This window comes from Pocillopora damicornis, chromosome 7, assembly GCF_964200805.1.
Source record: "Pocillopora damicornis chromosome 7, jaPocDami1.2, whole genome shotgun sequence".
In the NCBI taxonomy this organism is placed as follows: domain Eukaryota; kingdom Metazoa; phylum Cnidaria; class Anthozoa; order Scleractinia; family Pocilloporidae; genus Pocillopora; species Pocillopora damicornis.
In genome coordinates, this window is record NC_142676.1 from 12,324,538 (window position 1) to 12,340,151 (window position 15,614).

The following is a 15,614-nucleotide window of genomic DNA, read 5'->3' on the forward strand; positions in this document are numbered from 1 at the left end:
ACAAATTAACTCAAACTTTACTCCTTCATGTAAACAAATTGCAGCAGCAATGAGTAATTACTTTTAATATACAGCAGGGATTTAGTATACTAAGCTGCTAAACTTAACTTAAATTAAAAAAAACAAGGAATTAAAACTATGCCTCTCATAACTTTTTACTCCTGAAGCACATATCACACATAGTCCTCCTTGTATTCAGTTATGTTATGGTGCACTTTTCATGAAAACTTTGAGAGTTATAGTTTGCAGATTGGTAATTCTTTATTAAGGCAATTTCTAATGTCCTCTATGAAGAGCTCCCAAAGGTTGCATGGAGAGCAGTGGTGCCAGTTGTTGGAAAACTTAAGATAAATTTGTCTCAGAGATTGGTAAGAGACTGTCATGTTAAACAAGGTATGCAATGAAAACTCAAGCCTTTGTTATTCCAAATGAATGAAATTTCCCCGGGAACCAATCTTGTGATTTTCTGTTTAAGTAACAGACCACTAACTAGGAAATAAATCTCACTTTGTTTTCATTTGAAGCAGGTAGTCAGTTTTGAGGTAGTAAACTGTGCGATTTTCCTTCTGAGTATCTCTGAATTAAGGACTATCTGCCAAATTCAGCTAAAATTAAATTCTGCAAAATTTTCATGAAACACCTTAAGAGGTCATTTTGTTTAATTCCCTACAGTAGCCCATTCTAAATCAAAACAGTTACAGTATTTTTCAACCAATCTTGAAGTGGTAGCGTTCAAAAAAAATACTTGTGAATATTACACTTCAGATTTTGAAAACAAATGAATTATGGAGCAGATTATGAATTCCCCAAAACAAATAAATCTAGTAAGAACTTGTCACTCTTGAGGTGATGTGTAACCAGCATAATTAATCAAAGTTAATTTATGTAAATTCTGGTATAACTAGATACAAACACAATGCATCATTCTATCTAAATAAGAGCTACTGGTAATCATGTTTGCACAGCTCTGCCCTGATGATTAATCATTGCATCACATTCATGCAATATTTATTACAAATTTGTTGAGGGGCTAATGAACCCTATTGTTTAAAAATGTCCTTTTATTAAGAAGGGTTATAACACACCTTCACAAGTCATTTGTTTCATTTGCCAATTAAAACTGTACTTCCAGAGCCAACTGTGTATAATTTCATTTATATCCCAAATCTTTATTATGATGTCAGCAAAAGGAACAAATACATAAAGTTATTCTTTCCATCAATCAGGAGTTTCCTAATTATTTTAGTGGCTTCTGGATTGGTACACTAGTTCCACACCCACTCACCGAAGGCGAGCAATTTCTTGTCTTACAGCTGCGAGAGGAGAAAAGAGAAACATTTTCACCAAAATTGCAAAGAACTTACGGTCACAAAAAAAATTAAAATGGCTTAAAGTACATGCTGCAATAATGAACTAAGTTTTTAGCATGCGACTTTTGTTTAGCAAGAGAAACACAGCTCCAGAGTTATTTTTTGCAATTTTTATCCATGCAAAATATACTAAAGCCTGAAAATTTCTAAGTAGCCATAGGGAAGTAAGTCTTTTATTTTTCCTTTCATTTCCTTTTTTGCCCTCCTTTTAAACCACTAACCTTCAATTATCTCTCTCTTGGCAGTATCCAATTCCTGTTTAAATTCAGCAAGTAATTCCTATATGAGAAACATACAAAGTTAATATACAGGGTCAATTTCCAGCAAAATACAACTGTGTATTGGAAATCTTGAGATAGAAATGCAATATATAAATTATGCTCTAGCTTTCCATTTTAACCATTAGAATATCACAAAAATAATCCTACCGATTTTAATTCTTCAAGCTGATCATTACTTAAGGGGGATTCTGACTTGCTGTTTTTCCTGCAAACCAAAAGAACAATTTAAAACTCAGTGATTTTTGCTCTCAAAGTTGTCTTTTCATGGTATAAATAAACTTGAGTAATTCAAACCTCAAGCTTAGATTGATCTTGTAAATGCCACACAACTGCATTTAAAATAATTGAAATATCAACAACAATAACTGGCAGACAAGATTTCTTGTCAGGGGAAAAATTTCTCTCCAACGTAATGAGATGAAGTACACAAAGTCATGAAGCTTTACCTTTATCTTGAATTTTGTCAAAATTTGGATTAACAGGGCTTATAGACTTTCATCTAATTAGGAACATTAGCACTTCACTCTAATGAAGGGCTAACCATCAAAACATCAGCTTTAGAAACTGGCCAATTAACTCAGCTAATTAAACCAAACTATCAAGTTTCATGTTACTTGTTGAAACCTTCATAATTCATGGAGCCCATATTAAGTCTCTCATCCAAAAAGAATATTTCCACCTTTCACAGCTTGAATATTTTTCTCAACATTCCTTGATTAAGACCACCCTTACCTGGCACCATTACTTGTTGGTTTCCCTATTGACGAGAAGTTTGGTTTAATGTTGTTGTTTCCAAATGCCGGAGCTGGGGGTGGATTGCTTACAGTGGTGCGAGGTGCTAGTAGTGTCATAAAAATAAAGCATAAGTCAACAAACTAAAATTGGAATAACACCTTATAGAGAAACTTGTCTCAACGAAATTCCTAATCCCTTAATATAATTTTAACCACGTATGTAAGACCATCGAAAATTTTAAAAAAAATTTCCATGATTGAAAAATGAGATGTGACTTGATGTAGGAAAATGTTTCAAGTGCTGAAAAATTGAACAAGGTGGAACAGCAAACATTATAGAATAAGAACAATGAAAAAATAAATCTCCCATTTTACAGTATGTCACTTTATACAATATTCTCGCACCATCTACTAAAATCAATTTCTCTCAAGAGCTTTGTCCAGGAAAGAAAACCAAAGAGAGTTTATCAAACCATGAAAGAAGACTTTAGGTATCATTTCAGCAAGAAAGATTACATGTATGTCTTGACTTTGTCTACTACATTCAGTTTTCCAGGCTCATGTCCAAAAGTATCTTTTGAAGGCTTAGCTATAACAGATAATGAGACATCAAAAATGTTGAATACTTACCAGCAGGTGCTCTTTCTGTTCTTGCCTCAGTTTCCTCTCTGACAGGCTAAAAATTAAACATAAAATTAAACAGGTAAACAAATTCAAAGCCATATTGGAGTCGGCAGCAAGTAAGGTTTACAGTCACTGCAGGATTATCAAACAAAAAATTTTATGGAATCAATGACCCTGATTAAAATTTTCACGACAATTTGTACATTTTCCTCTCATAACTCCTCTGTGTTAATCTGTTGTGTCTCTTTATTTTGCTCCCCCCTTGGTTAGCTTCACCATTTTGCGGGTTGGGATTGTTAAGGAAAATAAATATTGTTATCATTGTGTTTGTTGTTGTTGCAATTACTAACTCAAGTGAAATGGAGGAAAATAACATGCATTAATTGAATGCTTAAAAAAATTAGTTGCCTCTGGAGCCATAACTGCCCCACCTGGTATCAGACCTTATCTTGGTTTCCAAAGTAAGACATGACTTGGAGTCACTTCTCCACTTGCATGGGATATAAGTCCATTATAAGCTACCAACCCCCTCCACCCCCCCCCCCCCCCCCCACCTATCCAGAATTTTGCAAAGTTTTTCTGGTAGTTCACTGGTACTTGTTTACTGTCATATGTTAGGAGAGGAACAGTGAGAGTAAAGTGTCTTGCCCAAGAAGACAACAAAATTACCCACCCCAGGTCAAACCCAAACCTCTTGGCCAACTCGACTCCTTACAGATTCAACAGATGAGTACATTGTCAAGCATGAAAAATATTCACCCAAGGATATTGTTTGATTTAAAACCTTTTCTAAAACAAAAAATTTGATAAACATATGACAAACAGTAAAGAAAATCGATACTGAGATCTTAACAGATGAAAGATGTGACAATGAAAATAGTGCTTAAGATGGAACACCCTTAAAGCGTTGAAAAATCTTACCTCGATTTCTCTTCCCTCCTCTTTGGCTTTCCTATGACAAAAGTGCATGTCATGTTTATTACAGTTTGTGTAATGTAGGGATGGAAAACAACTTGTACAATACAATTAATGCTGCATCTGGGTAAAGGTTTTATTTACCTGGAACTATAAATTTAAAATCATTATCAACTAAAATAGGATACTGCGTTTTTTCAACTGAATGTAATGCACTGGAACCCATTTATACCCCTGGGTGGAGAAGTACTGTGAAAGTCAAATGCCTTGCTCAAGAATACAGCACAGTAACTTGGCCAGAGCTAGAACTCAAATCTCCAGCTATGGAGTTGCACAATCATGCAGATCACTGAGCCACCAAATCTCCCAGAATTGCATAACAACAATTGATTGAATCTCTCACACCTTGCAGCCAACTTTCTTTGCATTTCTGCCATCATGTCCATTCCCCCACCTATGGACTTACTTCGACTTGTTGAATTAGCTCGTTCAGTTCTCGGACTTTCATTTTCAGCCTACACAATAACATAGAAGTAAACATCAAATTTGTCAATAAAATCAGTAACTTCAGCTAGGAATCTGAAATCTGGAGATGTTTGATTCTGGATCTTTCCCCTCCTCCTGGATTGCACATGGTTCCAGTTCCTCTCCAAACATTAAAGTTTAGAATAAATGTAGGTTCAATTGCATGCAATCCAAAATTAAAAATAACTTAAGGTAAAAGCAGTCCTTTTTGAACATAAACCAAATGAAATTTATCCAGGAGATGAAATTTACTTGATTTTCCCTCACTTGATAAAAGTATATTCAACTTTTGGTTTTTTGCAGTAAGATTTAACACAGTGTATGCAAGAGGAACAGAAGTTTTTCTCTTTTTTGCATTAAATGGCATCTATAGAATGAGGTTGTTCAAAATTTTTCCCTTTTCTTGAACATTCAATGCATTTACTTTTTTTAAATAGAATAAGAGAGATGGTAAGTTTTGAGTTCAGTAGAGAAATAGAAAGATGTTTTTCATCTTGTCACGAGCATGGAACAAAGAAAAATTCTGAGTCCCCATGTGGAATCTAACCTCAGACCTTCGGATTCTGTGTTCCAATGCTCTACCACTAAGCCACAGAGACTCTACTGTGAGCAAGGTCTATTACAAAGTTCAAGTTTTTTTCTTTGTCCCACACTCATGGCAAGACAAAAAACATCTTTCTATTTACCAAGCTCAAAACTTACCATCTCTCAAGTATTCTATTTACAAACATGATGCTACCGACATTGCTGATCCTAGCAGTATTAAGGAAGTGTGTCATATGAAATTCATAACAGACCTTGCTTACCATAGAGTCTCTGTGGCTCAGTGGTAGAGCATCGGAGTGCAGCATCCGAAGGTCTGAGGTTTGATTCCTTATGGGGACTCAGAATTTTTTTCTTTGTCCCACCCTTGTGACAAGACGAAAAACATCTTTCCACATTTACTATTGCATGAACAAGGTACATAACCTCCATAATCTTACCTTAGCTGCCTTCTTCAATTTTGCAGCTGCAATCTGATCTGCTAATGAGCCTCCACCTCCACCACTAGGTGTAGGAGGAGGAGGAGGTGGTGCAGGAGGTCCCCCACCAGGAACAGGAGGAGCTGCTGGGGGAGCAGGTGGAGCAGGGGGTGCTGGGGGAGCAGGTGGAGCTGATGGGACAGGAGGTGCCTGGGGTACATCTGCCAAACAGATCAACACAACAGGAAAATGATTAACTCTGTTTACCATTTATACAAAAGCAAGAATTGATACCTACTTTATTGTATTTCATCTAGCATTTCTCTCACTAGTTTGATACTCCTGTGAAAAGCCAATCACCAGTTTTTTTTCCTACTTGCATGCTGTTCACTATTAGCTTGAAGGTCTTCCCTCAAGAGGACAGCAACAAGGACATATTTCACCTTATCGCTTTGAAGGGAAGCCCCTTAACCCTCTCACTTTCAAGATTTCATTAGTAATTCTCCTTACTGTCTTCTGTAAAATCCTTACAATTTTAGCTCAGAGAATTTGGTATCCAATTTTAAGTAATATTCCCCTCATGGATATTTTTCATTATTCTCATCCCTTGTCTGCTTAATGTTACATTGATATGGTCAGGAGAAATTCTGTCTTGGTCACTCATGGGAGTTAACGCCTTAATTGAAACAACAGACCACTATTGCCCAGAGATACTACTTAAATTAGGGCTTTCTGTTTTCTATAGAAAAACTCTTGCAAGTGTGTAGAAATTCCAAATTTATAACCTACTCTGTGGTGGCGACTGTGGTCCAGGAGATGTTGACAAGGAAATAGTGCTTGACTGGTGAAACAAATATGAAAATATACAATGTAGCTTCAGCAAAGAACACTCTTCATGTTACCATGTTATTTTGGAAAACTAAGCCAATATGTTGATATTTTCACCTTAAATGCACCATTTAAATTAATTACAGACCATTATCTACTGGTTGATAAGTTCGATTTGATTTCTAGCCAATGTAATCACGGTATGTAGAGAAAAGTGCTAACCAAGCTGCCAACAGAGGAAAATATCTGCACGAGACCTTAACAGATGGGCTGGGCAAAGAAGTGTGTGTATGCATGTATACTTAATTGAACACACCTGATAGCACTTTTCAGGGCCAATACTAATAAATTGAATCAGTCACTGTAAATAAACATAGTGTATAAAAATCCTGACTGCCTGGAGGCAGACCAGTAGGCTGTATGTACAAAGCACAACAGAGGACTGGAAATAGGAACTATCACACCCTAGTTGTTTGGAGGTTGGATAAGGCTATCCACCAGACAAAGCTGTATCCATTCAATAACACTATACATTTTGTAATAACTTATCTGCTGGATAGTGATTTATCCTTTGGATAGTGCTACCCCCCTGTATACAACTGGGTCCAGATTACAAGCCCAGCTTCCTAACCATTGGGCCACAATGCCTCCAGATGTCCATATAGAGAAGAATGAGGTCTAACATTTTCCCAGCACATCACATGCAAGCTTTGTTAGAATTATATTTGTAAACAGCAAATTTCTTTTTTAATGCTTTCATGAGACTTCTCTTCTGATTCACAGTCCTGGTCAAAATGGCAATTTTTGGCTATGCACTCTGTAGTTTATAGCATATTTAACAGAAAATCTTCTAAATGGTGTGCTATTTTAATTTTCAAATGTTTTGGAAAGTCATGCAAGATCATTTCAAACAATGCCTAGTCCATTACTGGGAAAATATTGACTTTCGTAGGATAAAAGATAAAAGAAATATGATTGCTTGATTTTAGTTGTAAGCCTTCTATCTTAGAAAAAATAAATCACCTTAGTGAAGTGATAGAGTAATCTGTGGTTCAAGAGGAAGCCAACCATTCAAACCTTATTAACCATTTACACCCATAAATATGCATTTTTATTTACCACACTGTTTGCAATACATTTCCCACTGACATAGAGAATTGGATTAACAAATCAGAGCTTCTTCATTCTCCTGACGTTATCATGTGATTCAGGGGTGATATTTCATAGAGAAATTAGACGTTGGCTACTCCTTGGGGTCAAAGTGTTAAACAGGTGAGAACAGACTACTATAGCCAAAAGGTATACTTACATTAGGGCTTTCTGTTTCACGAGGTGCATCATACTGAGGGCGGTGAGATCTGTTTTCTGAGGAGACCTTCCCTCGTGAATATTGGTCATGTCCATCAAAGTGGTCTCGATTCACCACTTCATCATGATCAATACCCCTACTGCTGTTTGTATACTGGGGCTGTTGTTGGGGCACCATGGGCGGCTGGTGAGAAAGTCCAGCTGTGAACCAATAGACAACACTTATTATCATCACAAAAATTTTCTTGTAGGCTTACCAGTCAGTGTGTACCCAAATATGTTTTGTACTCAGTCAATTCATGCCAAGCTATGTTTTCCATGTTAGGTATAAAGCGACATCAGTTACTTTTTACTGTTAATTACAAAGGGAAAAATCATACTTGCATTGCATGAGGCACCAATTCAGTTTTTACTGGGGCTAAGAAGGTCATATGTACACTCAACAGAACTTTAATTGTATCTTACTTGCTTGACCTTTAACCAATTGTTGTTCACAACAATCAACATGCATTAACTTTGGTTATGGTCACAGAATGTTCGGAAGAGTATGAATCAACCAGTGCATAAAGTACAGACTGGCACAAACTGGGTACAAATTGTCCAAATTTGGGTACCAGTTAGCTGAGTATGAAGAGTCCCTGCTGGGCATGAAATGACAATGCCTTCTGCCATTTTAACACTCCAACTCAAGCAGTTTATCTATCTGAGAGCCTTCTTTAAAACAAGTTAAATTTCCCCTTGGTGTGCTCGAAATTTAGGTACAATATTCAAAAGGTGACTGAATATAAAATTCATTAGTTTTAACTTTCTTTTGACATACCAGTGCCACCACTCTTGAGGTTTTCCAAGGCAGTGTTCACAGCTGACCCAAAAACTTGTGCATCTTCTTTGCTTGGAAAATTCAAACCATACACCTGTCTCTGATCTCTCCATTGATGAAAAGTTGGAGTAGCTTCATTGTATTTTAATCCTTTTGCTAATGCACAGTTTATAACAACCTGTAATTTCAAAATTGGCCCAAGTTATTAGAAGTGTAGATTGAATTCCAGGATACAATGCAGTACAACTGCAACAGCAAAGTAACTTTGAATTCATTCCCAGACCAGATGTTACTGAAAGCTGCTCATTTGATTTTTAATTTAAAATTTTTTGTACCCACATTTGCATACTTTTCAGAGGCAAAGTTCATGAATTCAAGGGCTAAATTAGAAAAATACTACCCAGAGGGCTAATAAGTAAAGACCAGTAGGTACACATAGATGAAAAACTTCCATACAAAAGCTTACAGACCACAGGCCAAATTTTCTGGTAACTACCATCATTATGTACTCTAATGAATGGCAAATCAACATCATTTGTTCCCTCAGAGAAATTTGAAGTCCCAGCCTGGGATGGGTTCCTTTCATGGGAATGAGGAAATGTACTTGAAAACGGTATCAAAAAAAGGGACAACCCATTACATGCTAACAGGCCTGGTCCTAGATATAACTTAGTGAATAGGTAATTGATTTGCTGGAGTAAGCTACCATGTTCCCTTGGGAGGGGGGGAGTAATACAGGGAATAAAAGGGAAATGGTACCAAGGAAAGGGGCACCCAAAACTTCATCAAGAAGCATGGTCCAAGATCTAGCTGGGGCAATAAAAAAATTAATTTGATGGTCTCAATCCCCCCTTTGTAGGGAATTGGGGGAATAACTGGGAGATTGTACCAAAGGGGGTACCCCATTTCCCATGAAAAAAAAACATGTTCCATTGTAGCATTTACACTGTGCACATACTTTTACAGACAGTCACCAACAGTGATGTTTTAACCTCACAACATACCGTATGATCTTGTACTTTTCTCCCAACTATTCTGTATGTATTGTTGACTGGATGATGATAAACATTAACTCTGGAGAGCCCTGATGATCCTCCAGAGTGTTCCCATTCTTTTCTGTCATTGTTGTAGAGCATTACAGATGCCCGTGCCTGAGCAATGGATTGTTCGCTGAAAAAGAAAAGTAATAATCTTTTGAAGACCTTTTTAATCTAGTATTTAGATTCTCAGACTGGGGTTTCAATAACAGCTGAGTAACAGATACATTTGTAGATCCACCAACTTGTAATACCATGCCTACATGTTTCAGCCTTGAGCCAGTATCATTGGCCAGTAGAAAAAAGCCAGCTCAAGAGTTTCACTTTTACATCTTTACACTTTTAAATGAAAGAAAACAAACTAATCTTTTAGAGTCCAGTGATAGTGGCTTTCTGGTATGTCAGCTAATAATAACCTCAGCTGAAAGATTGTCCTCAAAATTTCACATTTTGCCTCATGTTTCAGCCCCAAACATTATCAGCTGACATACCAGCTGCCTGAAGGGGTTTACTCACTAAATATTCCATAACAATAGTTTGATAAAAATAGTTCTAGATACAGTTTGTTTTCCATGCTGTACTATCTGTATGTATGTATCCACCCCATGAACTAAACCTATACAGAAGACAACTGAACCTAACTCTCAGATAAATGAAAACACTAATATAATATACTAAAGTATAGCCTCCCAAACTGAGTCTTCACTGAAGCATTATTATAGTCTAGGAAACTTGTTTACTCCTCTTTATCATCTTTTAAACTATATAGCAAACTTTTACTAGTAATAATTATTATCCCTTTAAATTAACCTTCACTAATAATGCAACAACAAGGAAACTTACTGATAATTTCCTTATTATTTTATTATAGGAGTGGAAAAGAATTGGTCTTTGGCATCGACACAAACAAATTCTGTATAAAGACAGAACAACACCGGGAGAAAATAACAAATTTTGTTTTTTCATTCAGACACATCTTAGCAGGCTGGAATCATAAAACAGTCACTTTCCCTTCATACTTGAATACTTGAACGGACCTCATACCCAGTAAATAACTATATTGTTTCAAGCCTATACTTCAAAAGACATTGAAGGGCACTGGTGTTGATATTCATGTGATGTTGCAATCAGGAAAGAGAGTCCTATTTAATCTCCAGAGTCATGATCTAACATAGTTAGAAAACGAAAATATTTATTTTGGCAACTGTCCTATCAGGAAAAAACACTAGTCAGGGAGATTTGATCCAACACGTAAGCAAATAATTGGTCATCAATATTCCAATGCCAAAGAAATACCCCTCATTCATAAAATTATCAAATTTGTTCACAAGTGCAAATGTGTATATTGTCAATGCAAATAGTTGAACTCTCAATGTGTATACATTATTTAATCAAAGACATCATTCAGTCAATTACACTGGAAAATGAAAATTTAGGAGAGAGATTTGGTAGTACTGAGGAAACTAAAGTATTTATATGTTACAGTATATTTATTACCTAAATACACGCGCGGGATAGAACAATCTAATTATGGTATCTACCAGCTAATTACATCGAACTGATCAATATATCTTTAGAAAGTCGTATACTTTGAAAATCTTAAGTACTATCTTCTGAAACTCGTCAACGTCAAGTCTTTCGACATTGTTTACACAGACAAACAGAGCATTTTATGCGCTAGAGCCTGCAAACAGTCTTGTTTGGTTTTCACACTAGTTCAAGTACGACCAGGTACTATAATTATCCCCGTGACATGAAACCCGTATGCTCCAAAATAAAACGATGTATTCATAGAAAGGAACGAGGGGTTAATTACTGCAAAAAATTACCGCAACGTTTCAGCAAGTTCTCAAGAACTCGCTTTTTTGTGGGGATTTGATCGTTGCATTGTCTAAAGAATTTGTCGCAGAAACCTGCACTACAACATACAACCTGTGCGTAGTATACATGTTTACAAATTCGCAGTTTGATTGACCTTCATCTTTGCAATATAACTCCGAAAGGCCGCCAAACGAACACTGACAAGTTTATGAAATATAGATTACAAGATTTGCCGAGAAGTGCATTGACAAAATTGAAACTCAATACCTGAAATACCAACATCGACCAAGAAAACAAATATCTCGCTTTCACAAATGTAACTTTCAATTTCAGCGGTTTGGACGAATGAACATGACCAAAAGTGAAAAATATATTTACATTTGCTTTCATCGAATGATAAACACTTCTAGAATAAGACAAAATTTCAGCTGGTTTACATGTAGACATGCTTCTACGCAAGACACATGTTATAGCTTATTCGAACCGTGCATTGATCCAATAAAAGTCAACAGTCAAGTAATCCCACAAAATGTAGAGCATCAAGACGCAGAAATATTCCTTAAGATCACTTCCTTATAACCCCCTACTAGATCACTTCTTTATAGTTTACAAAAATACTGCCCCAGGGGCACTGAAGTCCAGGGGAAAATAACACAAACGCGACATTTTAACTCAATGTTTTCGAAGCGATTAAAAGTTCGAAATACCAATGCAGTATCATTCAATTACCAACGAAATATTGCAAGGTAGATTATTCGATTGTTTAACGGAAAATAACAAGAGCAGAGGTAACGGGCTACAAACCAGTGGGAAACACAAATGAATAAAATACAAACATAAGAGTTAGAATATTGTAATTTTAAGCCGATTTCATCGCGGCGGTAGAGTCAGTCCTCATGAATGCTCAACAGGCTTTCGATCGTCTGTCATGTCGTGTTAAAAGGGGATCAAAATCAATAAAATAAAGCATACTTACCTCATATTGAAATAGGACGATCGGCAATAATCGTTTCACGTCAATTCAATGATCTGATATGTTACAGAACGATCGTAATTCAAAAAATGATGACTGATTGAAAAAATTGAGGCTAGTTTGTTTCCAAATCACCGCACCCACGGCGTTCTGCCGCTGAATCAAGACAATTCAGTCCAAAGACGATCCTTCGAAAGATATTTCCTGGATCGAAAATTCTCGCAACCATTCGACAGAGACTAGGTCTGAACGTTTACTTCCGAAAGTCGAGCAACAAGGAAGCTGGAAGAGCTTTCACCTTGTGGTGTATTCCACCGGATGTGCCCACCTTCACGACGCCGCCATTGCCGCCGTAAGACGTCATCAGACTATTCCCCAATCTTCCTCTACCTGGGTTGGTAGGCTGTCAAAGACCTAGCGACTTCTTGTTGTGAGCTGATTTTAAGCTCACCAACAGATAACTCGAGCACATTTTACAGAAGGACTATTTCACGCTATTAATGATCTCCCGAGATAATTCGCAAAAAATTATTATAGTCTGAAACAAAAAGGAAAAAATACAGGCTGCGACAAGATCGAACCCGTGTGACCTTTGCGACGCCGAAGCACAAGACGGAAATAGACCAGGAAAATTCAATTGCAACTTAATATTTTTATAACAACATTAAAATAGAAGTTAAAGAGTGTATAGAATTTTTCATAAAGTAGATGATTGTGATGTCAGATATGGTACTAGACAGCAAAGTTCATCTCATAATTTAATTGTGGCAAGCATTGTTCCCAGGCCGGCGGAAAATGCACCAGCATAACGGTTCCTACTTAAGCTGCACAAGAAATACAAATGAGTTGCTAAAAGTGTGAAACAGAGGGTTGGAACAAGAATAGTAGATCCTACGAGAGAGTATTTCTCCTCTCAAACCCTACTACTTTGAAAACCTCGCGGAAGTTTTTTTTTTTAAACAGAATCACTTCTCATGACTATAGCAAATTAATTCCGTTAGCTAGTTATTTACGAAACACCAAGATCCTGGCGCCACGAGGCAGCCCATGTAAGAGGGCCTCTACTTTTTAGATCGTGAGTCGAACCGACTTGAATTAGCGCATTTGATAATATCCTCCTGTATGTTAATTTGCGCTATATAAATATTAAATATTATTATTACGAATCTGTCGTTATTCGTGTCGCAGGCACCAAAGCTGTTTTAAGAAAATAGCAACTGTCTTCTCATATCATAATGCGCCATTGATTACAGCCAATAAACCTGTAAATTTAACTTTAAGGTGACTGCGACTACTTGGGACTTTTTCAATTAGATCTTTAACCAAAGAGAAAAGCACCCCTGTGTAGTGGTTAGCGAACCAGAAATCCTTTTATAAGCAGAAGTCAATATTTATGCTTTCGAACTGTTTCCAGTGAAGTTTTCTGCCTCATTCCCCACTTCTTCGGCAATCATCATGGTGTACTTTGTAGCACTTTTCAGATTTTATCAAACTCGCCGCAACGTTAAAATTCAAAGCCAAGATTGCCAGAACTACTTCCTTCTCTGAATGTGCTTACCTAGTCTCGTACCCAGATCCTATCGTATAAAAAATGTACAACCTCTTGGCCGAGGAAGCTGTGGGTACAACGCTAGTACTTACCATTTCCGAAGCGAGGCACAGCCTATGTAGAGATTTATTATCACGGTCTCACAATGATAATTAAAATTTCTTCAGGCACTTTTCGAGCCACAATGATATAAACACACTATGCTAAACGATACCAACGACAGGTAATCTTGTGTTAACAACTGAGTTGAAAACGTAAATTGGGCACCATAAAGAGGCTGACATTTCGAGCGTTAGCCCTTCGTTAGAACGATTGACGAAGGGCTAACGCTCGAAATGTCAGTCTTCAAACTCTTTATGGTGCCCAATTTACGTTGCAACTCAGTTGTTAACACTAAATTACCTGTTATACTCTCCCACCGACGCTGCACCACAATTTCTTTAGAAACTTACCCCCTTGATACCAACGACAGGCTGACTAAAAATTTAGACAAAGAAAACGAATTAATAGGAATTTAGCAATGCGATAGCTCTTTGCTCACTGCTACCCATGTCGACACTGATGCCTGGAGTGTTTGTGGTCAGCAATTTTTTTTTTTTTTTAATCTAGAACTTAAAAACAATTTCTCCTCAAAAAAAATACATCCACCTCTTCAAATGTCGATTTCAACCTCTTTAATTGTGTTTATGTCCGGGAGTCGTGGAGCTGTGTTCTCATGCAAGAGGTTCCCGTTCAGACTATGACTGAGTACGTGGAAATGCTCTTCATAAAACTGACCGATTGTATGTCCTTTCAAAACTTTTCATTTGGTAACTATAGTTTCATTATAGAAACTTTCAGTTGAGCGTCGAAAATAATCTGTTATCGCACTGACTTTAATTGTTTAACTTCACTCTGTGATTGGTCGAGGAAAATCACGCAATCTTCTTCAAAGGTTAGTGGTGGGTGGTTCGACCAAAGCCTAAGGGAGTGACACTATGTCTATTGCGATGCAATAAGAAAGTGATCAACAAGCAATTTGATCAATCCTTTCCAACGAAAAACAGAAATCTGTAATCTAAAAATTTGTTAGCAAGTATGGCCAATAATAATTTGTTATCACTGACTTCCCAGGAGCCCATCAAGTTGAATGATTTTGACAATTCCTTTCTGTTTCTTTTCGCGATATTTGTATATCTATTGTTTAAGCAGTTCATAGTCTCGGACTCGAGCTACCCGGGTTTCTTCCTAACTGTTTTAAAACTATAAGAAATAAAAGCATACCACTGTTCTAGATACGTTAGAATACTTCTGTGGTCAAACCGTTTTTAGTAAATGTTTCCTTACTCGGAACTGGTTAGATCAAATGACCACCACAAACCGTATAATATTAAGCCAAGCTTTAATAATTATTCGATCTAAAAGAAATACATTTATAATTCGCAATTAGAACAAACGCAAATCAAGTCTTTATCTTGTAACTAAATTCAAAAACTTCAATATAAACTTACTTCTGTGGCGGGTCGTTACAACAGTCTCACTTTACGGGTTAGCAGATTCTCCAGGTAAGCGGATTTAGAGACAGAAAAACGATAACAAAATAACTTCTTTCTCACTTCGATTCTGCTGAAAAACTGACTTAAACATAATAATCTAACGCTTTTAAATCAATCTATTGAATTAATGTCAATCACGATTCTTGTCATCGAATAAATCTGTCAACACGAGGCAACGCCTATTTATTAAACGAAACAGTAAACTGAATTTTAACCAGCGGTAAATGCAATGTCACATTACGTTCATTTTGACTGTATGTTTGCAATAGGTACGAAAGCGATAAATTCTTAACAGTAACCAATTTACAAAGACCTATCAACTTACAGCGTCG

The 15,614-nt window shown here is 36.7% G+C and overlaps 1 protein-coding gene across 1 annotated transcript; it reads right to left on the reverse strand.

Annotated features, from left to right (window-relative positions):
- LOC113668354 (uncharacterized) lies at nt 1-12,396 on the reverse strand. The gene is made up of 13 exons (XM_027184241.2): nt 12,202-12,396; nt 9,372-9,537; nt 8,368-8,545; nt 7,549-7,748; nt 6,201-6,252; nt 5,433-5,632; nt 4,330-4,439; nt 3,931-3,961; nt 3,016-3,061; nt 2,384-2,489; nt 1,799-1,856; nt 1,592-1,649; nt 1-1,313 (listed from the first exon to the last, which is right to left on the reverse strand). Exons 1-13 carry the CDS (start codon nt 12,204-12,206, stop codon nt 1,282-1,284), a joined length of 1,242 nt encoding a protein of 413 aa, XP_027040042.2. The 5' UTR covers nt 12,207-12,396; the 3' UTR covers nt 1-1,281.
- Nucleotides 12,397-15,614: the final 3,218 nt, after the last annotated feature.